Source organism: Rhineura floridana, chromosome 11 (assembly GCF_030035675.1).
Source record: "Rhineura floridana isolate rRhiFlo1 chromosome 11, rRhiFlo1.hap2, whole genome shotgun sequence".
Classification (NCBI taxonomy): domain Eukaryota; kingdom Metazoa; phylum Chordata; class Lepidosauria; order Squamata; family Rhineuridae; genus Rhineura; species Rhineura floridana.
The window spans coordinates 19,844,864-19,870,285 of NC_084490.1; the positions used below are offsets into that span (position 1 = coordinate 19,844,864).

The 25,422-nt window shown below is 45.6% G+C and overlaps 1 protein-coding gene and 1 long non-coding RNA gene across 3 annotated transcripts in view; one reads left to right on the forward strand and one right to left on the reverse strand.

The window, feature by feature from the left end:
• The window catches only part of LOC133366221 (uncharacterized), a 78,433-nt gene that overhangs the window by 34,975 nt on the left and 18,036 nt on the right, over positions 1-25,422 (forward strand). The gene's annotated exons all lie outside the window — the stretch shown is intronic.
• Positions 22,221-25,422, reverse strand: part of GRIN2D (glutamate ionotropic receptor NMDA type subunit 2D) — a 54,976-nt gene continuing 51,774 nt past the window's right edge. The window contains exon 13 of the mRNA XM_061589082.1: positions 22,221-23,678. Within this exon, the coding sequence (XP_061445066.1) occupies positions 22,230-23,678 (1,449 nt within the window). The 3' untranslated portion in view covers positions 22,221-22,229. The remainder of the gene's footprint in view (positions 23,679-25,422) is intronic.

Consider the following 25,422-nt stretch of genomic DNA (forward strand, 5'->3'; position numbering starts at 1 on the left):
ATGCAGTGCATAAATCACTTATGGGATTTGCTGCAACCATAGCCCTCTTCAAGCATTGCATAGAGGGGGTGTGCATACATGGTAGCTCTACCCCCACCATTGTGTCCTGTCCCAGCTCCTCCCCCAGGTTATCCACACATTGGAGAAGGTCTGAACATGTGGAGAGGCAACCTGAATATCAGTTGCTGGGGAGAGAGCTGTTCCATTAATGCTCTGCTGGTGGACTTTCCGGAAGCATCTGGTTGAACACTGTGGAAGAAAGTGTTCCAGCAGGGTTTTTCTTAGTGTTCAAGATTTTATAGAAGGAGAAATGACTCGTACTTCAACAGGTTTCCTAAGGAAATAACTTGCATATTTTGGCATTTACCAGCAGACTTGTCTCATGTGATTTATATATAAATATATGTCATCTGCAGCTTTAAGATTTGGCAGATGAGTTGAAATCAGTTAATTCAGATTAAATTCCATCACCTCCCCCACCCAGCTGGTCTCCCAACCCCACAGCCTCCCTCTGTCCAAACTTTACTTTGTATTGTATTGATTTTACACTCTTTCTATGGTACATATTAATTCTCACAAGGGTCTTAGAAAAATGCCACTCTTTTGAACTACGTTTCAAAATATTTCAAACCTTTCACTACCCTCACTGCCATTAGCATTAGCACTTTGTAATAGCTGCTTATTCCCTTTGATTCAAAGTTAGCAATTAATTTTAACATAGGCCACATTTGCACTTAGCACTTTTACACTAAGCTTGAGGAGCAGCAACTTTGATTTTGTGTGCTGATCCTTTCTCATACAAACCAAGGCATAGGCAAAGGGCTTTTTAACCTCACCCCTAAAGTGAACTACAACAGAGGCTTTGGCAAAGACTTCCATTTTTTTTCTAGGCAAGGGCCTCTTTAAACTCCTCTTGACGGGTAGCAATTGAGCCAACAGAGGCTATGACAGAGTTCTTGCCTTTCTAGTGTTTGCTTGACGTGTATATCAGAAGAATACAGAGCCTGATTGCTTACCCAGGAAGGAATGATACAAGGAGCCCTTTACCAAAGGACCTGCAGTGTGTTATGGGGGTGCTTTCTTGGGATCTGGGTATGCCAGGGGCCAGATGGGAAGCCCCTGGGGGCCAGATTGAGACCCTGGCTTGCCAGTTGATTTTCTCTGTCCATATATATACAGAGAACTAGTGGTTGCCTGAATCAAGAACCTTAAGCAATAAGGCCTATTGGCCTCATTTGGTCACCAAGGACCCTCAATCCGGCCATGGGGGCAGGTTGTGTAGAAGGAAATAAATTCTCTTCTCAAAATACTCAGGAAACAAATTAGCACTTAAGCATGCACATGGCATAGCAGTGAAGGGCTGCATTTGCCAGTATTGTGCTATAAGCAAGCAACAGTGGCTTTCTTTGATTAACCTGTTTTTTTAGGAAGAGAGACGCTGTCCTCCTGACAAGCTTTGCCTATGACTGAAAGCAGGGGATGAGGTGAGGGAGGAAGCCCCCCTTGCAAAAAACAAAACCTCTGTGTATGCTGAAAGATACATACATCTCTTTAAAGGGTCATCTTCATACAAACAGCTCTGCTGGTTACCTGACTGTATTTTGTTTAATAATTTTGAATCCCACTCTTCCTCCAAGGACCTTATTGTGTCCCCTACCTCCTTTATCCTCTCAACAATCCTGTGGGGTAGGTTAGGCTGAGAGAGAGTGACTGGCCCGTGGTCACCCAGTGAGCTTCATGGTTGAGGTAGGCTTTCACCCTGGGACTTCACACTTGATCTTTTGACACCCCTGGCCTAAATGGACAAAAACAAGGCCAAAGGAAAAGGAAAAGGCAGCCGTGTTGGTTGTTTACATCTGTGTCCCGGCACATATAAACCAGGGAGTGGGTGGCTCTAATTTTTGGAAGAAAAGGCATGCACAGGGGACCTGAACCCCGTCGTCCACTGACTCTTCTCCTTGTCCTCTGGCACCACAGAAACTTTTCTCTCGGGGATACTGAAAGTGAACCAAGCTGAGGAGAAAAGTGCCTGAAGTGATGGGGTACAGTGAGATCATGCAGAGGAGGAGTCCAGTTTCACTCCTTTCACCTGTGCACCCCTTTTTATGTTAAAACGACGGTTTCCCACTTTACATATGGTCAGAGCAGGCACGTGAATAAACAAACAAGGCTGCTTTGTCTATGAAATAGCTAAGGAAAGGGTTGACGAAATGGTAATAAAAAGGATTTTTTAAAATTATCAAGTCAACAGTAGTGGGATTGCTGAGGCTCTGAATAGGAAACAACTAATGAAGGGGCCAATAGTGGTCAGGAAATTATTAATTAAAGGATGATAATCAAGAGAGAAGCAAGACCTTTGCTGACAAGGAAGTACTTCTGAATAAACATATACTAGGTTCTTGCCTGTGGGGGTGGCACTTCAATTGTAATGGGGAATCAAGTGCCTAGTAGAACCACCACTTTAATCCTGCTTCCAGCTGAATCCAGAAGAGCAATGTTTCAGCAGCCCTTCCTAGTAGGAAAGCAACATCGCAATATTCAGAAATATTATTTACTCCACTTCAAAAGAGAAGGTGTATTTCTGCCCCCTATTTGCTATTTACTTCTCTTAATGAAAACGGTATGGGAGATAAAAGAGTCCTGAGAGTTATTAAACCAAAGTAACTGTTCAGGTGAACATGCACAATGTGTTCCCTGCATTCAAGTGGAAAGCATTGACTCTTCTTCTTGTTGTTGTTGTTATGTGCCTTCAAGTCGATTATAACTTATGGCGACCCTATGAATCAGTGACCTCCAAGAGCATCTGTCATGAACCACCCTGTGCAGATCTTGTAAGTTCACGTCTGCGGCTTCCTTTATGGAATCAATCCATCTCTTGTTTGGCCTTCCTCTTTTTCTACTCCCTTTTGTTTTTCCCAACATTATTGTCTTTTCTAGTGAATCATGTCTTTTCACTATGTGTCCGAAGTATGATAACCTCAGTTTCATCATTTTAGTTTCTAATGATAGTTCTGGTTTAATTTGTTCTAACACCCAATTATTTGTCTTTTTTTCAGTCCATGGTATCCGCAAAGCTCTCCTCCAACACCACGTTTCAAATGATTTTATTTTTCTCTTATCCACTTCTTTCACTGTCCAACTTTCACATCCATACATAGAAATCGGGAATACCATGGTCAGAAGGATCCTGACTTTAGTGTTCAGTGATACATCTTTGCATTTGAGGACCTTTTCTAGTTCTCTCATAGCTGCCCTCCCCAATCCTAGCCTTCTGATTTCTTGACTATTGTCTCCCTTTTGGTTAATGACTGTGCCGAGGTATTGATAATCCTTGACAAGTTCAATGTCCTCATTATCAACTTTAAAGTTACATAAATCTTCTGTTGTCGTTACTTTAGTCTTTTTGACGTTGAGCTGTAGTCCTGCTTTTGTGCTTTCCTCTTTAACTTTCATCAGCATTCTTTTCAAATCACTACTTGTTTCTGCTAATAGTATGGTATCGTCTACATATCTTAAATTATTGATATTTCTCCCTCCAGTTTTCACACCTCCTTCATCTTGATCCAATTCCACTTTCTGTATGATATGTTCTGTGTACAGATTAAACAAACAGGGTAGTAAAATACACCCCTGTCTCACACCCTTTTCTATTGGGAACCAGTCGGTTTCTCCATATTCTGTCCTTACAGTAGCCTCTTGTCCAGAGTATAGGGTGCACATCAGGACAATCAAATACTGTGGCACTCCCATTTCTTTTAAAGTATTCCACAGTTTTTCATGATCTACACAGTCAAAGGCTTTGCTGTAATCTATAAAGCACAGGGTGATTTTCTTCTGAAATTCTTTGGTCCGTTCCATTATCCAACGTATGCTTGCAATATGATCTCTGGTGCCTTTTCCTTTTCTAAATCCAGCTTGGACTTCTGGCATTTCTTGCTCCATATATGGTACCAGCCTTTGTTGTAGAATCTTGAGCATTTCTTTACTTGCATGGGATATTAAGGCAATAGTTTGATAATTATTGCATTCCCTGGGATCGCCTTTCTTTGGAATTGGGATATATATTGAATGCTTCCATTCTATGGGCCACTGTTTAGTTTTCCATATTTCTTGACAATTTTTTGTCAAAATTTGGACAGATTCAGTCTCAGAAACTTGTAGCAACTCTGTGGGTATGCCATCTGTTCCTGGTGATTTGTTTCTTCCAAGTATTTTAAGAGCAGCTTTTACCTCACATTCTAAAATTTCTGGTTCATCATATGGTTCCTCCATGAATGAATCTGTCATCCTGGCATCTCTTTTATGGAGTTCTTCAGTGTATTGCTTCCATCTTCCTTTTATTTCATCTTGGTCAGTCAGTGTGTTCCCCTGTTGATTATTCAACATCCCATTTAAATTTCCCTTTCATTTCTTGAATCTTTTGGAATAGGGCTCTTGTTCTTCCCTTTTTGTTGTCCTCTTCTATTTCTGTACAATAACTATTGTAACAGTTCTCTTTGTCCCTACGTACTAGTCACTGTATTGTTGCATTTAGGGTTCTGACCGTGTTTCTATCTCCTTTTGCTTTTGCTTTCCTTCTCTCTTTAACCATTTGAAGAGTTTCTTCAGTCATCCATTGAGGTCTTTCTCTCTTTTTAACTAGAGGTATTGTCTTTTTGCATTCTTCCCAGATCATGTCTCTGACTTCAGTCCATAGTTCTTCTGGTTCTCTGTCAACTAAGTTTAAAGCCTCAAATCTGTTCCTTATTTTATCTTTATATTCTTCTGGGATGTTATTTAAATTGTATTTTGGCATTATGATTGCTTTGTTCTTCTTTAGCTTTACTCTGATTTTCGATATGACCAGTTCATGATCTGTACCGCAGTCTGCTCCTGGTCTTGTTTTTGCAGAAAATATGGAACTTCTCCATCTTCTGTTGCCAATTACATAATCAATTTGATTCCTATATTGACCATCTGGTGATGTCCACGTGTACAGTCTTTTCGGTTGCTCAGAAAATGTGTTTGCGAGAAACAAATTATTGGTTTCACAGAATCCTGCTTCATTTCTGTCTCCTAAGCCCCATTTTCCCACAATTCCTAGTTCTTCTCTGTTCCCTACTTTTGCATTCCATTCCCCCATGATTATCATCATATCTTGTTTTGGTGTGTGATCAATTTCCTCCTGTACTTCTGCGTAAAATCTCTCCAATTCTTCTTCTTCTGCGTTTGCTGTTGGAGCGTAGACTTGGATGATGATTATGTTAATAGGTTTCCCGTTTAATCTCATTGATATCACTCGCTCAGACCTTGCGTTGTAGCTCCTAATTGCTTTTGCTACATCACTTCTCACTATTAAAGCAACCCGTTTCTTCTTGATTTCTCATTTCCTGCATAAAATATTTTGTAGTTGCCTGATTGAAAGTGTTCCATTCCTGTCCATTTTAATTCAGTCATGCCAAGTATTGTAATGTTGATACGTTCCATTTCTTGCTTGACAATTTCTAACTTTCCCAGGTTCATGCTTCTCACATTCCATGTTCCTTTTGTGTGCGTCGTACAACTCCGGACTCTCCTTTTTCATCTGTGAGCATCAACCTCTGGGCTTCCTTTCGGCTTTGACCCAGCTGCGTCATCAGTCACAGCGCTACTCATACTTGTCTTTTGTTCTTCCCCAGTAGCTCATTGAGTGCCTTCTGTCCTGGGAGTCTCATCTTCCAGCACTATCTCGTGTTGTATTTTGGATACTTTGTTCATAGGGTTTTCATGATAAGAGGTATTCAGAGGTGGTTTACTATTGCCTTCCTCTGCATCTTAGTCTGGTGTCTCAGCTTTGACCATTCCTCCTTGAGTGCCCCTGCTAGGAGTCTAGCCTCTTGGTCCTGACGGCATTGCTCTCAGCTTCTTCAACACTCTCAAACCCCCTCACCACATTAAGGTGTGCATCCTAAAGGGGGACAGTGACTCTAATTGCCATCAATGGTTGTGAGAACAGAACCTTGACAAAGATGGATTTAAATGAATTTTTTTTAAAGGAAAAAAAGTTGATCTTGTGAATGGCCTGAGAAGGAAAGGTTTGTGTGCATGCACACTGGGGAAGGAAAGTGTAAATCCACAGATCATAGAGAAACACTCCCACATTTGGTCATCTGATCCTGAATGGAAGTGACAGGTGTAGCAGGAAGCCCATGTGAGATACGTTGTGGTCTTTGTCTTGCCATGCCTGGGGCAGCCGACAGCCATCCCCAGCCCTGTCTGCATCCTGTGGCACCAGGCCAGACCCTGAAGTGATGGGAATCTGGAAGATGTTTTTCTTTTAGGGAAACAAAGAGACTCTGTGACAGCTGAGGTCAAAAAGGATGGAAGCAGTCCAAGTCCTAACACAAAGAGATACTTTCCTAGTCATTATTGGGAGATGCAGCTGCCTCTGGGGTGTGGTGTGGTGCGGGAAAGGGGCTGCTGTTTATCAAAGGATTCCTTAGCCCAATGCGAGGATGCCAGTAAAGCCCAGGAAAGGGACTCCTAGTGGCCTGATATGCGACACAAGGTCTTGGATCTTGGCCCCAGTTCTGACATTGACGAGGACAAAACTAAATTACCTGTCGTGCAGCTTGGAGGTGTTCATTAAATCCAGAGGAAGGAGTGAAAATCTACTGACAGGGCGAGAATGAAAGAGAACTTGTTAGAACTAAGGGCAGCCAGTAGGTCAGGACTCTGGGGAGCTCTTAGGGGAGTGAGGACTAGTGGCATAAGAATATGAGCAGGACAGGAAGCCAGAATTCCAGAAAAATCTATTGGACCAGAGCCCAGACTGGAAGGTTTTTTTGGGGAGGGTGAGGGGTACTGGGAGGGCAGAAAGATGAATGATTTAGACAGTACGGTGTGCTTGTATGATAACCATGGCTCCTTAGAATAGACATAGGCTGAGTTCACACCATACATTATTTCCCTTAAAGAATTGTGGGAATGATTCTTACTCAATGACTCATCTTATTCAATCATAGGAATGATTCTTATTCAATTATTATTAAGGGTGCTGGGAACTGTAGCTCTGTGAGGGGTAAACTACAGTTCCCAGGATTTGGGGGGAGGGAATAATGTGCTTTAAATGTATAGTGTGCATGTAGTTATACCAGTAGTGGCTCCTGGATGCACTGCAAAAGGATGGGATCTTAGTGGACTATTCAGGTTGTAACAGGAGATGTGCAGTATTGCTCAGAAATCCACAAATGACCTAGATCCCAGACATACTTTCAGTATTATTTTGATTATGCTGTTTGGTTTTTATTGTGTTTTTACTCTGGCTGGCTTAAGCTTTTCTGGATGGTGAGATTGCTTCTCATCCCCTGTCTTTCAGTATGATTTTACTGGGTCCACCTTAAAAGTGGTCAGAATGGAAAGAAATTTTTAAAAGTATATAGAGTTTGTACTGTTGACATTTGGCTTCAAACTGGAATGAGCAAATAATATTCCTAAAATTCCATTACCAACACCAGTGGACGCCACACTGTTATGAGGAAGAGAGCAAAAAGCAAGGCAAAAAGCAGAGGAGGTGGTGTGTGAGGGCAGTCCAACCAAGAGGAGGTGCCAGAACCCACTGTGCTGGAGGAAAGGATTCAGGAGGGCACACCGTTTGCCAGTTCTCCTTGTGTCGTTGCTGACGTTGATTGAATGGGCACCCCGGAATCCTTTGCAGCGTCACAAAGAGTTGGGGGCTCACTTCTGACTTGGTCCTGGGACCAGATCATTATGTGCCCAGTACAAAAATAAATATCTTGAAGAGTCTTTCATTTCTCTGGCTAAAGCTAGACCCTCTGGCAAATAGTGCCATTGAAGCACGTGGAGAAGACCTAAAAATTATGTCCCTCATTTAGTGGAGAGGGGACCTTAATTATCAGGCTCAACCAGTTTCTTCCTTTCCTGTTGCCATTGTCTATGCACCTTTCTCTGCTTTTCTCAGTGACTGCCAGTGGCCCAGTCATTATCACTGTTTTTCCTTAAGCTTCTGCACATAGTGCGTGCAAATTCACAACAAGATAAGGAAACCTGGCAGGAGGGTGGGGAGGCAGGATTCCAGGGTCTGTCGTAGGTTAGGGTAGGGAAGGGAGGGGTCAGGAACTGGCTGTTGGGAGAGAGGTGAAACTTCTATTATTTTATGCATGCATATGTGATTGCACATATTCATATATGTGTGCATGCTACGTTTCAGAACACATACATTGTCTAGGTGGGCAGGGGGATCTCGGGTTGTGCGACAGGAGCCATTGAGAGAAGTAGGTGAATTGGTGATGGACTTCAGAGCCGAGCCAGTGTACCTCACAACTAAATTGATTTACACAGGCTAGAAGAGATGGAGAAGGAAGGATTCTGGCATGGACAAGCCCATCCTATCGTATCTCCCTCCCCCCTCCGCTTCATTGCATGCTTTGGTGCTGGGCCTTTGAAAACAAGAAGCAAGTCTTAAAGCAGGGGTGGGGAACCTTTCGCCCCCCAGATGTTGTGGGACTGCAGCTCCCATCAGCAAGCATGCCCGATGGCTAGGGATGATAGATGTGGTAGTTCAGCAGCATTGGGGGAGGGAATGTTCCCCTTCCCTGTCTTAAGGCATAAGGAGATCCTCTCACTTGGCAGTGAGGCACTATCAAGTGAAAAGACCTTTCTTTGTTCCTCTCCTCGCATAGAAGGAGGACTGATTCTAAATTAAATACATTTAGCACTTGCAGTTTGCATAATTAGGATGCTGTATATTATGGAAATCCAGTTGTCTGCATGTTTAGGCTTGGGGGTTAAGTATGTGGGCAGGAGAATCGGGAGGCAGGACCCCTGGATTCTGTAGCAAGCTAGGGCAGGGAAGTGAAGTGTCAGGATCTGGCTATGGAAGGGGAGGTGAAGTCTAACAGGTTATAGCCTTTTCTCTCTGTGTGTGTGCATGAGTGCACATGTACATATATGTGTGCATGCTGAGAGTCGGGACACCTGCATTCTCTAGGTGGGGAGGGGAGTATCTACTAGTTGGTGTGAGTGGGGAGGAGGACCTTGGGTGCTCTTTGTTTGGCAGCATGCCTTCTGTTCCCTTTCTGTATTTTTGCTGTGCAAGCCAAGGCACCAAGCAAATCATGTTCATCATAAATAACAGCAGCAGAGGAGAAAATAGAAAATCAACACCAAGTGTGGGGGAATGGGAGGGTGGAAATGTCTCTGGAAGGGTGATGAGTGTCTTGGTTATCTAAATCAGTGGTTCTTAACCCTTTTGGGGTCATGGACCCCTTTGAGTATCTGATGAAAGCTATAGAACCCCTCTCCAGAAAAGTACACATACACACAAAAATTTTGTATGCAGTTAATTTTAATGCATTGGAAAATAATTTGTTTGCAACCAGTTCACAGAGCCACCAAAGCCCATCCATGGACTGCCCCCCCAGTTAAAAACCCCTGATTTAAATAATTAAGAGATAGTTTTGATTATTGTGTGCCCTCTCCTCTTCCAGATAGAAGCATGGCCAGCCCCCCAGTGCCAAGATCCACAACTGTCCTCTGTGCAACAGCGGGGTGTGTGTGTGTTTTGCAGATCTGAAGCAAAGCCAAAGGCATGGGAAGGGGAGCAGTGGAGGCCTGGCTGGGAAAGAGGCTCCTGTGGTGGGCTTTCCAGGGCCCAATATTCTTCTCAAGGGGCCTCCTCTGGACTATGTGGATCACTACAATATTTACACACTCAAAAGGTGTAAAGCCAAAAGTGCTTAGAGCAGGGGAAAAAGCTGGATGAGAAAGGAGCTTTCTCTCCATATGTTCCAGAAGGCAGATGACAGATTGTATTTGGCTTCAACCATGTGGGGTGTTTGCAGTGCTGTGTGTGTGTGTGTGTGTGTGTGTGTGTGTGTGTGTGTGTGTGTGTGTGTGTGTGTGTGTGTGTGTGTGTGTGTGTGTGTGTGTGTGTGTGTGTGTGTGAGTGAGAGAGAGAGAGAGAGAGAGAGAGAGAGAGAGAGAGAGAGAGAGAGAGAGAGAGAATGAAAACAACGTTGCCTCTTGCTGTATTCTTTGGGAGAGAGGTCTCGGAGCTGTGTGAGGACTGGGAGGCTGGATTTTCCCTGGCTTCTCTATAATACGAATCGGATTGACACCTCTCTTCCCACCCCCTAGATCTTGAAGAGCTGCATTACAGGCATCCATTCAGTTGGTACATTGCTATCCCTGGAAAACATGCACGATGCCATACCTAAATAGGAAAGGAGCAGGGCTCTGGCACCAGGACTCCTGGGTTCCTCAGGAGAGGAATTATGCAGTAGGGTGGTATATAAGACAAGGTACTTTTCTCCCCTGGGAGACAGAGGAGATAGGAGCCAGGAAATAAGGTTGCCATGTTTGGCTCCTGAACCATGTAAGAGAGGGAGAATTTCAGCAGGTGCCATTTTCTCCCAAGGGATCACAGCGGTGGTAGAATTTCCCCTTCTAGCCCATTCTTAAGGGTACAGCAGGATCCAGCTCTCAAGGTCTAGACCTGACACCCCATTTGAGAACATTCCATCCTTAGTAGGGGAGAGGTAAAACAACAGGAGCTGGGAGTCAATTCTTCTGGGTTTTCTGGCAGCGGATAGGCAGGAAAAGGGAGAGGACTGTGATGCAGGAGGTTTGGGGCTATCTAAGTGAGGGAGCGGGAGTATGGGAACAGGACCCTAAGTTCTGTGGGAAAGAAAAATGTCCCAATGCACACTTCATCCTTTCAGTTGTTAAGGTTAACCATCCCCACCCTTCCCTTTGTTTCTGCATAGGCCTTCCCCCCCCCCCCGCATGCTTCCTTTAGGAGGAAGCAGCTTAGAGCTGTGAGTCATGCAGAAATGCAGCAAGCAAATTCTTACAAGGGCTGGTAAGTCTGCAGCATCTTTGCATTGAGGGTGAATTGTGTTTGAGGCAGATGTGGGGCAGAATTACCCTTTCCTCGTGAAGGCTGATGGGAAAGAGGCAAGGCCAGACCAGTGAGTCATGCAGAGGCACAGCAGGCAGCCTCCTGCATGGATGATTGCTTTTTCACCCACAAGATAGCTATAATTATCAGCTCTTCTCTCACAAAACATAGTTTGGGGAAGGAGGAAATACACTAGTCAGGATTTATCCCAAAGCAACAGGACTGGGTTGATTGAAGCAGAGGAGGGGAAGCGGGGAGTTCTCAGGCTTCCCCCTCCCCAGTGGTGAAGGCAGGGCCCAGTTCTGCTCTCTTAGCATCACTTTCCGAGTTCAGAGGCAGGTGACGAGTTTAGGAGATAGCGAGATGGAGGAATGGATGGCTCTGTCGCAGATCACTGGCAATTACCCTATACTAAAGGGCCTCTAAGCAGAGACACAGGCTACGCTGAGCCAGCCCACCTCCCTCTCTCCCATCACCCTCCAACAGCAGAGTGCTGCTGACACCCTTCAACCCTGAACTCGCAACTTACTGCCTTCACATGCAACAAGGTTCCCTGTTTCTCTCTCTCCCCCCTCCCGCCTGCCCCGCACATGCCCCACTGCACCATTATCTCCTGAATGGAAAGATCCCATTGGCTTTCCAATCCACTCCCCCCTTTTTGCATGGTGGCTGCTGTCAACGTTGACATTTGCTGAATATTTCAGAGGCCAAACATGAATCTTTAAACACAACAAGTTGCTCCTCTGCTCCAAGGAGACTTCTTGGGGGGCTGCCAGCATGAGGGGGCGGAGGAGGTGAAATAGTGAGGGGATAGGACTTGTCCTGCCTTGTAACAGATGCCTTTTTTGAGGCTGAGGAGAGCCTGAGCAATGTTGGGCTGCCAGACACCCTTGCCTGCCTCCTGACATCGATGTATGTACCCTTAACAATGTGAGAAAGGTGACAGGAGGGTCCGCAGGCGTTGCTCTTCCCTGATGTGGTGTCTCTGTGGAATTTCTACCTGTTCATGATGTTAAAGGCATCTGTCCTCTGAGGGCAAAAAATAAAAAAGATGGAGATCCTTACATAGCACACACACAAAGACAAATTGTTGGTCCTGAGCAAAGGAAGGGGGTCTGGTGGGCTAGAATAGTTGGGCCATTGAGCCAATGAGATGTAACTTGAAAGTGAGAGTCTCTGGGTTCACATCCCACTTCTAGCACAATCGCTGCCTCTGCCTCACTTCCCAATCTGCAAACTGAGGAGAATAATGACTTGCCTGATTTCTTTCTGTCTTGAAAAAAATTGTGAAACTGAAACATTGAAAAGAGATGCTGGGGCTGAGTCTGCTGAAGTCTGGTTTAAGTTGAAGGTGGATGCTCAGGGCAGAAAAAGCACCAATTTTGGATGTGCCACTTAAGATAAAGCCTCCCCCCTTAAGGAAAGAGTGCATGGCGCCAAAGGAGGTGGCTTGGATAGGGAATGGGACTCCTGGGGTGGTTAGAATAAAAGAAGCTGGTGTGGAGAGGCAGGGTGTCTGGGCTTCCTAGAGGAGTTTTGAGGTGATAGGAGTGATGCCCCCTTTACTAAGTGATAGGAGGACATCTAGGAACCAGAACTTCTGGGTTCTCCAGAATAGGAGTAGACTTGCCAGTGGACAAGAAAAAGATCGCTTGGCCTGTTCTTGTGACTCTTAACACAATTGATCTGCAGGAATTGGAAGGTGAAGCTTTTCAGGGCATGGAGACAAACATGTTAACTTTCCAATTGCTACAGATAAAACTAAGCTTAGAGGAACAGGAGCAGGAACTAGTTTAGAAGTTGGCAACTCTAAATGGAAGGATTGCAGTGGATCAAAAGGGGGGGGAACTGGGAGCCCCATAACCCTTAGGCTGACTGTGAGAGTAGTGTGGGTTGGAGGGAAGTGCCATTCCTGCTGGCTGTTCTGTTGCTGCTCTTTTTTCTTTCTCTCTGTTGGCTGTTCTGTCACTGCAGCGTCAGTCTGGAACTTTGGAGAAAAAGTTCATTTACATAGAAATGAAAAATTAAATTAGTGCAAATGTGTAATTCAGCCGGAAAATATGATTAACAAGACGCTGGGCCAGGAGGAAGGGGGAAAGGGGGGAGGACAGGAGGCACAGGGCCAGGAGAAAGCCGACTTTGTGCTATCACACGGGGGCAAAATGTGCTAGTTCACACAAGGACATATACACATCTGTGTGCTTGTACACATTACAAGTTACATACTGGAAGACACCACAACTGAACTTTCCCATCTCAATGGCCAGTATCCTTCAGCCCCGGCCTGCATTTTCAGGCATGTCTATGGGGATATCATCTCGCTTCCCTTCCTGTCTTGGCTATTATTTCAAGCTCTCTGCAGATTAAGGCAGATGGACAACCAATATGAGCGTTGATGCTTTTGGTACAGATAAAATTTTGGTGGGGGGGGTTGGAATAAATTTTCCTAGCTAGAAGATGGGGAGCTGAAGTGCTAAGAAAACACATTTTTCATTTTATTAACAAAAAACAATAGCTCTGCTGCCTTTTGCGGCAAAGCATCTGGAGGAAGACGGATAACGAGTTAGGCTTAATCAATCCATCCTGTGGCCTCCTCTGTTGCCAGTTAGAGAAGCGTTTGGTGCCCCCTTCTGACCCCTGCCTTTCCTTGGGTCCCTTGATGCGTTCATCTTCTTGATTTATGCTTTCCTCATCCTCTCATTTTTTTTCATGTGTACAGAAAATCAAAAGGATGAGGGGGAGTCAGAAGATCCTGGTGGTTTTAAGATGGAGAGGGAAAGAGAAATCTGGGAAATGGGACATCTGGGTTCTTTGGGAGGATGTACCTTTACCGTGGCCACACACTGGCTTAGTCCAGATGTCACAGCTAAACTGGTTTGGCTGTCAGGGCCATGTCTCAGGTTTGTGCACTCTAATTCCCTCCTTCCTTTCCTAGTTTTCAGTATCCTATAGTTTGCTGTAACATACAAATTAGGCAAATTATGTTCACTGCAAACTATAGTTTGCCTCTATATCAGAATTGGTAACCGTGCTGTGAACTGGGCTTCTGGGATTTGTGGTTGCTATAGTTTGGCTTGTGTGTCATATGAACAGGGCAACTGAATTCATGGCTGGGCTGTTTTTGTGTGTGTGTTTTGTTTTGAAGAATGTTGTCCTTCTTTGGGATGTAAGAGCTACACATAAGGCCAAAAACTGTCCTGTCATAACCCACTCCTATACTATAGGGGAAAATGCATTTCCAATCCCAATCCTAGACACAGAGCAGAAGAGAGTTTAACTTTTTTCTGAACAATTGGGACTAGTTTTCTGCTTTGTTTTCTGTGCATAGAAATGTTGTCATTTCAGACTAGTACCGGGAAAACCCAGTGTGAATCCCCACTCATCCATGCAGCTTACTGAGTAACCTTGGCCCAGTCACTATCTGTCAGCCTAATGGCGCAGAGTGGTAAGCAGCGGTAATACAGCTGAAGCTCTGCTCACGGCCAGAGTTCGATTCCACTGGAAGGAGGAAGTCGAATCTCCGGTAAAAGGGGTTGAGGTCCACTCAGCCTTCCATCCATCTGTGGTCGGTAAAATGAGTACCCGGCATATGCTGGGGGGTAAAGAAAGGCTGGGGAAGGAACCCACCCCACATATACGGTCTGCGTAGTAAACATCACAAGGCGTCACCCTAAGAGTCGGAAACGACTCGCACTATAAACGCAGGGAGGCCTTTACCTTTAATGTACCTTGCAGGGTAGTTGTGAGGATATGGTGGAGGCACAATAGAATCCTACCTTGAGCTCCTTGGAGGAAGGGCAGGATAAATAAATAAAATATATAAGAAAATAACACCTTATAAAAGGTTCAGGTAAAGCTTTTCCCATTACTGCACCTCCATGGTAGGAAAGATCCAGCTGTTGAACTTCAGCTGGTAAAACACAAAAGATCCGCTAGGAAAAAAAAATTGGAACTCAGTTTAGAAGTTGAAGAGAATGAGGTTGTGTACACAACACTGGCTTAAAACGCAGCAGGTCATCCCCCCACACCCCGGCTGTGTTTCAGTTCACATTTGCACCTTGCTATACACATCAGTATGCTTTGATATGCTTCCACATCACCCACTGTCTGTCCACACCAATGGGCGTGGATGTCTTCCCTGGTGTGAATTGCCTGGTTGGTTTCCCACTACAGTTTTCAAGTTGGATTGAAGCTGGCTTGGGAGGAAATGCATCACACCACAGAATTTCACAAGAAACAACAGGATAGCTCTGCATTCTGGGTAACGTGTGTACATGGATGCAAAAACCAGTAATGGGAGCACAATGGAGCCAGAGTAAACAGTAATGTGTGCACAACCCGAGGCTGAGAGGTTGGACTCTGGCGTTCTCTTGCCAGTGAAGTAAATGTTACATCTACTCAGGTTCATGTTCTTATCCCTCCAGAGATAGGGCTCAGTTGCCAATACTATGTGTTGCTAAGGGTTAAATCAAGACATTTGGGGGTACACAGTAGAGTGGGATGTGCAGGAGGATCGGGTGACGTAGGCAGGATTGCATGGTCATGGAATTAGCAAGGCTTCATTACTCGGAAAGGGCCTATCACTGGCCAAACAATGGGGGGTCAGGGAGGAAATTAAAAAGATGTTACTTGATGACTGGAAAGGTTCCCCCCTCCCTCCCTTCCATTGGAAGGTGACACTCTGGGAGAGAAAAGGAAACTGTAGCAACTTTAAGTTGGGACAGAGCTGTGAGGTGGTTTCTTCTTTTCTTTTTGGCTGGGAATAACTAAATATGGGTACAGTTAGACGTTTGGGTATTTCATATAGAATTAATGGTAAAGCTGCCTGCTTTTAAAATCTACTTGCTTCCAATAGGGGGTCCCTCCAGACGTCCTTTTTATTGCACATTCATGATGATTTGTACTCATAGTGTTATCAGGGCAATCATAGGGAAACTGACTGTCAAAACTGTTTGTGCCTGCAAAGGTTTTGGGGCAGCCATACTGCTCCATTTCCGGTCAGTGCATATCCTGCTGAAATCACATAACTTTTCATGCCACAAATGTTCTGGGTTTTTGTTGTGCTACTTACGTTGTTCTATAGCCCCTCTAGACAGTGGTAAGCATTGGGATAGCATTAGAGAAGCATCTGCAGAACAACTAATAAAGCAGAATAAATCCAGCAGTCATGCTCTGTTGTGTCAAGAACATGTTACAGAATACACCCATAATGAAACACCAGTCTGGAGGGTCTGCTTGCATATTTATAAACAAGCAGAAATTAAATAAATGCCATAAGTCTCCAGTGCTCTCCTGTCTAAAGCAAGCCACCTTATGGCTCTGCCACTAGACTCCTCACTGGGGAATGGGGAGCGTTTAACCATAAAGATGCTTTACTGAATGAATAAAAATTCTGTACCAGGGTGCTTCAAGCTCTGTGCCAAGAACAGCTAGATTCTGCATAATTCAGAAAATCTAGCAATACCTGTGCTTATTATGTGGGATGAGGGGCCAAACTACCTATGACATGAATCACATAGTTTGCCTTTGAATGCATGATTTTTCTTTCAATACAGCAATAGCCAACATAGAGGGCCCAGTCCAGATTGGGACCTTGGAGAGTGGGGGTTAAGGGTGGCATCCAATGCTGGCCCTACTCAGAGTAGACCCATTGAAGGTAATAGTTTTATATCCCATGTCAAACTTGGGTTCATTAATTTTAATGGGTCTAAGACTTAGCTAAAACACACCTCTAAGTGTTCTTTAGCCATTTGTCCCTCATTGGAGTCTTGATGGCGGGAGGAAGGATTTGCTTGGAGACAAAAATGTTTGCAGGGGACCAAATCAGGATTGGACTGCAGCAGAGGGGGTTGTGCTGATTATTTCTGAAACATCTCCTTGTGTGCTCAAGGACAAACCATGTGATCAACATTGCCTGTAGTTTGGTTCTTAATTTAGGTGAATTACATGCGCACTCTTGTTTCCTTTTCTTATTTTTGTGTTCTGCCATTTGGTGGAACCCAAAAGAGGTTGCGGGGTTGTTAGAGGGAGATGGGTGAAGAGACGATGGGAGGATTTTGTGTTGTTGTTGTTTTGATTCATCACCAGTATAGAAAGATAAAATTGCAAACAATAATCAAATAAAGAAACAGTTCCCCAATACGTGCACACACAGAAATCACGCTAAGGCAAAGTCTGAGCGGGATAAAAAAAGCCTTTATTTCTTATGAATGCCCTAAAATAGTATCGAAAACCCTACCCTGCCCACCCCTCCGGATACCTGGGTCCCTGCCCCACCCAAACCCAGCCCCATTCTGTTGTGGGGCGCTGCCCCATGGTCCCACTTCCCCACCCCAGCGAAACCCCACCCATTCCAAGAAATACCACCCCCACCCATATACCCCGCTCCCTAAAACAGCATTTCTAAAGTTATTACTAAATCGCCCCCCAAAATAGGAAAAGGGACAAAGAGACACAAAGAGAGAGAGAGAGCAATATTGGGGGTGTGAAATTGAGATTGGGTTTGTTTATGGTTGTGAGTTTACTTCTGAGGGAGACTGCATATGGTCCCGATTCTGCACATTTATTTGTGGGTTTGGGTGCACCTCTTCTTTGCTGCATATTCTGTCATATGTTTTCATGTATGCTACGGTTCCTGTCAGTGGGTCCTGTGCATGTTTAATGAAATAGTAAGTAAGTTGCTTACAGAAATGCATGTCTCAACAAACATGTTTCTCTTTCTGGTGGCACCCTTTGCTGCTACAGATTAAGGGGCAACTTCACACGTGACATAGCTTCCTGACTCACAGTTCTGCCACACTGTGCAATCAACAGTGTACCCTTTATCTCTATGTAGGAAAAAAATGTCAAGTGTGCTGGAGTCCTAACACAGCTACTTTTTGCAAATGTCTCTGTCAATATGGTTGTGTACATATGTGATTGTGGGTTCCTTTGAAACACTTGTGTGACATCAATCCTGCCTGCCTGCATCTGGGATGGAGGCTGTGTGCTTGCAATGTTTTGTTTTTTAATTGTGGTACCTTTTTGCTGTGCAAGCTCCATTAAGCTTCACATTAAGTCTATTTTGCGCAATGGTGGGTTTTATATGCAGAGGTTCAGTTCTCTACCTGCTGGCGTGATTGTTTGGTGTGTGCTTGTATGCCTTTGTGCTTGACTGTGGCTGTGTGATTGGGGGTGCATTTTTTTCTCTTGCAGTTCATTGTTGGCAGTGTGTGCACCAAGTTTGGGAGCGACAGTATGTCACGTTGGCACCTGGGATGGTGCCACTCTTCTTGCCACTGTATTGGAGAACTTTTAGAGTTGGGAGGGACTTCATAGACCCTCAGATCCAACTCAGCCCTGAGACAGGACATCCTGGACACCTAAAGCCTCCTCAGCAGATAGCCGGAGACCTGCCAGCTGGTTCCCTGGCTGAATAATTAGGTGTGTGCCAGTACCAGCTGGTTTTTCCCAGAAATGATCTGGGCCTTATTCCAGTACGGTCCCTCATCAGAGCTTCATTTCTGGACTTTGTTTGCAAGAATGCTAGCACCCCAATAGAAAGGATTTGCTAGTTCCACTCCAGTGTTCCTCACTATTCCTGACCAGACATGGTGAACATCTTTGCTGCTTTTTCCCTTTGCAGCCCAGAAACACCATCTTGACAAGATCTAGTAGCTATGGCACCCTCATATGTTCCTGTATTTTAAACTCATTGTTTTGTGTCCTCTCCATCTGCTGTTATCTCTCTCTCCTTTCCAACGCTTTTTTAAATATTTGTAAACTGTCAACATGTCTGTCCCCGCCCCTCCTTCATCTTATGTTTCTTGAGGTTAAACAGACCTAGTTTCTTCAACATCTCCATGTATGACTTTCCTTCCAGACCTTTGATCAGCATTGCAGCTCTCCTCTGAATCCTTTTCAGTTTGTCAACATCCTGCTTGAACTGAGGTGCTCAAAACCAAACATAGCACTTCAAAAGAGGCCTTGCTGAGCAAGTCTTCCTTGGCTCTGGAAGGATACGGAAGAGGAGAGCAGCTTTACTGGGTCAAACCGATGGCCTGCTTAGCTCAGTGGTGGGTCTGGACCTGTGTGTCCTCTTTGATAAGCTGAAATTATGTGTCAGGGTAGTTCTTGCATGGCACTGAGGAAAGCTTAAATCTCCAATCAGCTGAATTTACACAGATTAAATAAACCAGCAGCTTTCTTTGCTTTGTTGCTTCATTCTGTTTCTGCTCTTCACAGAGAAGGACCAGAAATGCCACAGAGCACTTTAGACTCTCTCGCTCTAGCTCCACTTCTACTGGGGTTGGGAGGTTTCTTCGAGCAAGCCTGGCATCAACCAACATATGGCTTTGTTGTGCCATCTAGCACCATGGCAGAGTCCACCAGCACCAACTGGCTGGGTCTATGGGCTGCCATTTGAAATTTCCTGCTTTGCCACATCTGGAGCAGTACAGGAAATTTAACATGGTGCCTTGTTGCCATCTGTGGGTGCTAGGTAAGCCTATAGCATAGAGCCCACCACTGTACCGAGGCACCCAACAGAGTATACTTTGCTGAGGGTGTCTTAAAGCCTGTAGCCAGCCCTGTCCAGACTAGGGATGGGGGAGAAATTTAAAGCCGTTTAAAGCTGAATCTATCAAATTCACACTTTCCGAAATGACATGAGAACCCAAACACAGCCATCCTTAGAAATTCATGCTTGTCCTAAATTTGCAATGATGTTTTCCAACCAATGTTCACAAAAATGCATATGTTGGGGAAAATGTGCATAAACATGAATATTTTAATGAAAATAACACAAACTGACAGATCCTTCCATCCCTAGTCCAGACATGCTCAAATGTTTCCAAAACTATCTTTCCAAAGTTAGATCTGCAGAATTCTGTGTCCAACATCAAATTTTGCACTTTCCTGGAATTGTGGTACACTCTCACACACAGAGAGCATTGATTATGTCTCTGTGTGCCACTGGGGTTGGTAACACATAGCCAACAAGCCACCTTTGGCTCAGCAAGGCTTTTTCCTATGCATAGTCTTCTCAATTCCCCCAGAATTCCCATTTTCTAGGCTTGTGGAGGAAGGGCTGAGAACTCTGTGTAAGGGGCAAAATAACATTACCCCCTCATGTTACAACCCTTATGTTATATGAGTTGTGGCAAATTCCCATAAGGCAGGGAGAGATCAATAGTGCCACATAGGTGGAAGGGAGATGCTGAATATTTCTCCTGCCCATGGCCCTCCTATCACCACCATCACTTCTCCTAAGCTGCCTTTCTCCTGTTAGGGATTTTTTCTGGTTTCACCCCACCAGGCGAACGCTGCCCGTGGAGAAGTGGTTTTGGTGGTAGTGTGAGTGTGGAAGGAGAAGCAGTGACCTGATTGTATCACATGGACTCTGCTGCTTTCAACTCTAATTTGCTACTAAAACTTGAGTTAATCTGTAATGCTGCCCATGGACTTTATGTAACCCATCCCTGCTTTAGTGAAAGTTCCTAATGTCATAGGGGACAAAGAATATTATCACAGAATATTCTGTTCTCTTTGTTGACTCCTGGGTTCCTGCTTTCTAAGGTTTAGGGCCATGCCAAGACCTCCATCTTATCTACTAGCTGTCTTTCATGTATTTTGTCTAATTCTTTTTAAAAGGAAAAACAACCCAGTTCCGTCATTGGTGATAACCACATCCTGTTGTCACGAGTTCCAGAGACCAGTTGCAAGCTGGGTGAAAAACCATACTCTTTCCTTGAAACCTGCTGCTTAAGTACCCTTGACTTCTCATATTTGCAGAAATTTCCCCATGAAGCTTCCCAAATTCTAAGCCTGGGCAATATTGCAAGACGCTGGTCTTTCAGCTGGCTTTAAGGTCAGGCTTCTACTCTTCTGGGGGTCTCCTGCAAAAGGAGAACTCATGCATCTTCTCTATGGGATTATGCACAAAATGTACCTGCACTGGGAGCACATTTATCTTCCCAACAATGGGAGATGCATAATTGCCCCCCCCCCAGACAGGAAATATGGAAAACAACTGTACAATCCCTCACACATCCTCTGTTCCTGCTTCTGCCAAACGTGCAAAGCAACTCAGAGTGACCAACATTAGGATGGTGTGTGGTAATTTTAGTGATGATAATATATAGCATGTTATGTTTTGAATGAGGATTTTATTTTATTGGCTTTGATTTGATTTGATTTGAAGTGTGGGTGCCCCTTCAAGTCTGTATAATCATGTTTTCTGTCATTTTCTGCAATAGCTGTCTTAACACTGAGAGCTTCAGTGCACTGATGGACATGTAGTGGAGGCCTTTTGAACATGGGACTGGTTTGTCTGTGTGGTTTTGGGGAGCAGTGATTGTTTTTGCCCATTACAGCACAAGTGTGTGTGTTTGTTTCCCGTTCACTGTCCATGATGCTTGCTTGTGTTGTTATCTTCATAATTATGATTAAAGCAGGGGGGAAGAAGAAAAAATATGGTTAAGAAGAGCAAAGAAAGCAAGAAGGGATAAGAGGAAAATGTGCAGGGAAAAATATCACAGTTTTCTGTTGAACAAAGTCACAGTTTTGTCTCCTAACATCCCCTCCCACCCAGAAGTCCAAACAGTTGTGTTGTTGTTGTCCAAGCCCCGCCCCCTCACCTCTGGAGCCTGACTGATGGCACTTCTCCCCCTGGTGCCAGTCTCTGTGGGGACACAGACTCTCTCCATGTTCATGATTGGTTCATTTCAGTGGCACTCTCTTGAGTCTTGTTCAGAGAGTAACAGCCCTGCTGTTGCAGTAGCCAATGCCACTGGCCACAGGAACCCACCCCATCGATGAGCCACAGGGTGGCAGGAAAGCCCTTTTTCTGGATATAAAAGGTCTGTTATGGATACACAGGAGAGAACAGTTCCCCTCTACCCCCTGCTGTAAATTGGCTGGTGGAAGGGACTGGGTGTTTTGTCACAGGTTGCTATTCTGGTGGCACTTGGGGTAGCGGTAGCAGGGTGTTACCCCTCTCTGGCATATCATCTCAACTCCCCTGGTTTTTATGGGATTATTGGTGGTTCCAGTCCCCACTGTGGCTTTTATCTGTGATACTCTTTTGGTTGAAAACTTCCCCTTTTCTGTGGCAAGGAGATGTGGTACTATCACATATCTTCCTGGTGGCATGCCCTTTGTCTTGGTGGGTTCATTTGTGGCACTGTTCTACTTCCCCCTCTCTGCAGTCATCTTCGTGGTACTCCCGTCTTTCCTTGGGTTGGACCACAGCGCCATCTCCACCATCTCAGTCCCCACTGTGTGGGCTCAACTTTAGCTCAGTCTTCTTTTCTGCTGTCCCATCTGACCTTTTTTCCCACCCCCACCCCACCCCCACCCCACCTGTTGCTGGTCATACCTCTGACTCCAGGCTGGAGAAATGGGCAGAACCACATCGGGCAAAAAGCTCCCCACTCCTGCTCACCCGGCGTGGCAGCCACTCTGGTGAGAAGCCACCCTGGTGTCGATGGGAGGCCCCGCAGCGCATCACGTGGCAAGAGCTGAGGTCCTCCAGGCTGCGGGAGGTGGGATGTAGGACTCCGCCGGCTGGCCCCAGCTCACAGGAATGGTGGTGGCAGCGTCGATGAAAGCCGTGGCGGTGCCGAGGAGCCAGGCATCCGTACAGGCTGCAATGGCGGTGCTCCCAGTCCAGCCGGCGTTCCAAACGCTCTTCAGAACAGCTCAAATAGCGCAAGGCCTCCTTGCGGCATGGTGGGGTGGGTGGCGGGAGCATTTCCAAGCTCAGGCAGTGCTGGCAGGGACCGTGGCATCCATGGCACTTTGCCAACTTGTCAGCTGACCAGTAGTGCAGGGGCTTGTGTGTGGCAAAGAGCTGCCTCTCTCGGGACGGGTATGTGCAGAAATAATCTGGCGACTGGTACCAGCAGCTATGCCCATCGCTGTCCCTCTCACAGATGTCGGAATCAGAGTCAGAAAAATCCACATAATGACTTTGGCTGCGCAAACTGGCACCTACGGCAAGCGGGTGGGAATGACTGCGGCAAATGTGAGCCCGGGAGCTCCTGTCTCGGCTTGTTGATGTTGGGCATTTGGCTTCCGTCTCAGCTCGTGGCAGAGGCGTCTCTTCAGCATGTCGGTAACGGGAAATGGGTGGGGAGCGTTCATCTTCATAGGACAATCGCGTGTAGCCATACCGACCCCTCTCTTTCCCAAAAGGCCGGCTGCTGCTGCCTCTTTCCAACTCGCAAGGGCTTTTGGTCACATATCCGCTTGAGGGGCCATCGTACTTCTTCACCTCTGGGGCCCGGCCGGCCGCCTTCCCAGTTTGGAAGCTTTCATACAGCCCACGGAGGGATTTGCGTTGCCAACCCGAGGCCACCGGTGGCATGTCGGGAGTGTCTTTCTCACGCACAATGGCAAAGTAGGAGGGAGGATTTTCCAGCCCTCGGGAGGGTGGTGGTGGAGAAAGCTGGCAGGGTGCCATCTTTTTGCCACTGACGTGATCGGACAGCCCTTCTGGTTCAATGGGGCCATAGAACCGGTGGAAGCCATCTGAAAAAGGGCTCTTGAGGCTATGGCGTGGGGGTTTGGTTGTGGGGAGTTCTGTAGGTGTTGGAGGGTACAGATCCTTGTAGCAATTGGGACTGCGAGCATGGCGCCACCGTTCCACAATACGCCGTTCACGAGGCAGGAAGCTGGAACAGGGGAGTGGAGGGCCAGGGGGACTAGGCAGTGCTGGGGCTGCGCCTCGTGATGATGGCCCATAAGTATGGTTAAGGATGGGCAACTGCTGCTGGTCTGGGACTTTGGGGTCTTCGCTGCTGCAACAGCTGTACATGCCCTGGAGTGAATGGGAGAAAGAGAGATGATCAAGGGGGCTGTTTGAACTACAGCACAGCTGCCAAACCGCAGGGAGGAATGCTATTGGTGTAAGACCTACACAGAAAGTATGGTGGGACAGTTATCGACCAGAATACTAGCCTGGGGGTGGGGAAGGCTTCATGCACAATAGCCCTCCTCCATGTGGAGAGAGTAAAGGCTAACTGTATTGCATGCTCCTTGTGAATGCATCTTGGTGATGGCATCATTATGACCCTCCATGTGGGAAAGCATCACAGTCATAATGTTCCCCTCCCCCATTTCTTTGCTCTTTGTGCTGTTCCCTTCTATAATATCATAAAGCACTGTTTCTCAGGCTTTACAATACTACAGTTACCTTCTAGCCCACAGCCTAGAAATCCCATTGGGAAGACCTCTCTCCCATCACCAACCATATCCCTTCTTCCCCACTCACCAGCTCCTACACCCCCCTCCATGTCACTTCATCCCATCACTGATTTTCTACACATACTATTCACCCCACTTCATCCTGGCTGCTGTGCCACCTTTCTCTCCTGAGTACAGCTAACTAGTGTCATAGATTCATCACCCCACTTCTCTTTTTTAGGGATGTCTGTGGGGTCACAACCCACGTTTTGGAGAACTCTTGAATGTTCCTATCCCTGATGGTATCCCCTACCCCCCACATGTTCATGTACCAGGGAACAATATAGAGGGACTGGGATTCTTTTCCTCCTATCCTTCACATGCATACATTCTTCCATCCCAAACTAAGCCAGATCACTTCCCACCATGCACAGCCTTCTGCTATTGACACAGTGTCTTTCCCTCCCACCCTGTATGTTGCTGAGCTTGTCCTTCACTGTAGGTCATTTATTTCAGAGATGGATCACTGTGGCAGTGAATAGAGGGAAGGAGAGAGGAGGAGAGAGTGAACGGAGGAGGAGAAGATAAATACAGGTGGACAAATTGACCCAGTGAAGATCAAAAAAGAGATAAGGGAAACGCTCCAGGTAGAGGAATCAGAGGGTATAGTGGGATTTTTGCCACCTGGCTGAATGATAAAAAAATAGTAACCTCAGTGCTAGGCAGCAGCAATTTTTCATCTGCATTTAAAAGTGATCAACATATGCAAATGGGAACTATAAAAAACTCAATTTGTGCTCTAGCTATGAGAAGCTGCTTTGAAAGCCAGGGGGATGGCCTGTTAATGCCATCACTACCCTACAAATTTAATCTATTTTGAAATCTCTTAACTACCATGGTTTCCCCTCCTCCCCAGATCAATGGGGGATTGTAGTCTACTGAGTGTGCTGGCAATTCCTTTTAGTCATCCCAGCCATATCACAGAAATACAGTGCCCCAAGTTCCCCCACTGTAAGCCAGAGCCATTTAAAAGGCTTGGAACTGATTTAAGATTGTAGTGTAGACATCACGTGGTGAGTGTGCTCTTCCCTTCTTATCAAGTAACCACAGCCAATCTGGTGGCAGGAAGCAAGGCTGTAAGATCAAGCAGTGTAGCTCAAAACACACCCATCTTTAGAAGTTAGTCATTAAGAATCCAGTTAAGAAAACAGAGGGATATGGCAAGATGCGTTCAGTTGGAGAGAACATTAAAATAGTATTTCCTGCATTTCTCCTTCTTCTGGCAATGAACTCATGTAGTAACCAGCAATAAAATACAGATTTGTTGGTCTGTCTGGCATTTCTCTACCCCACTTCCCTCCATTATTCAGGTAAAGTGT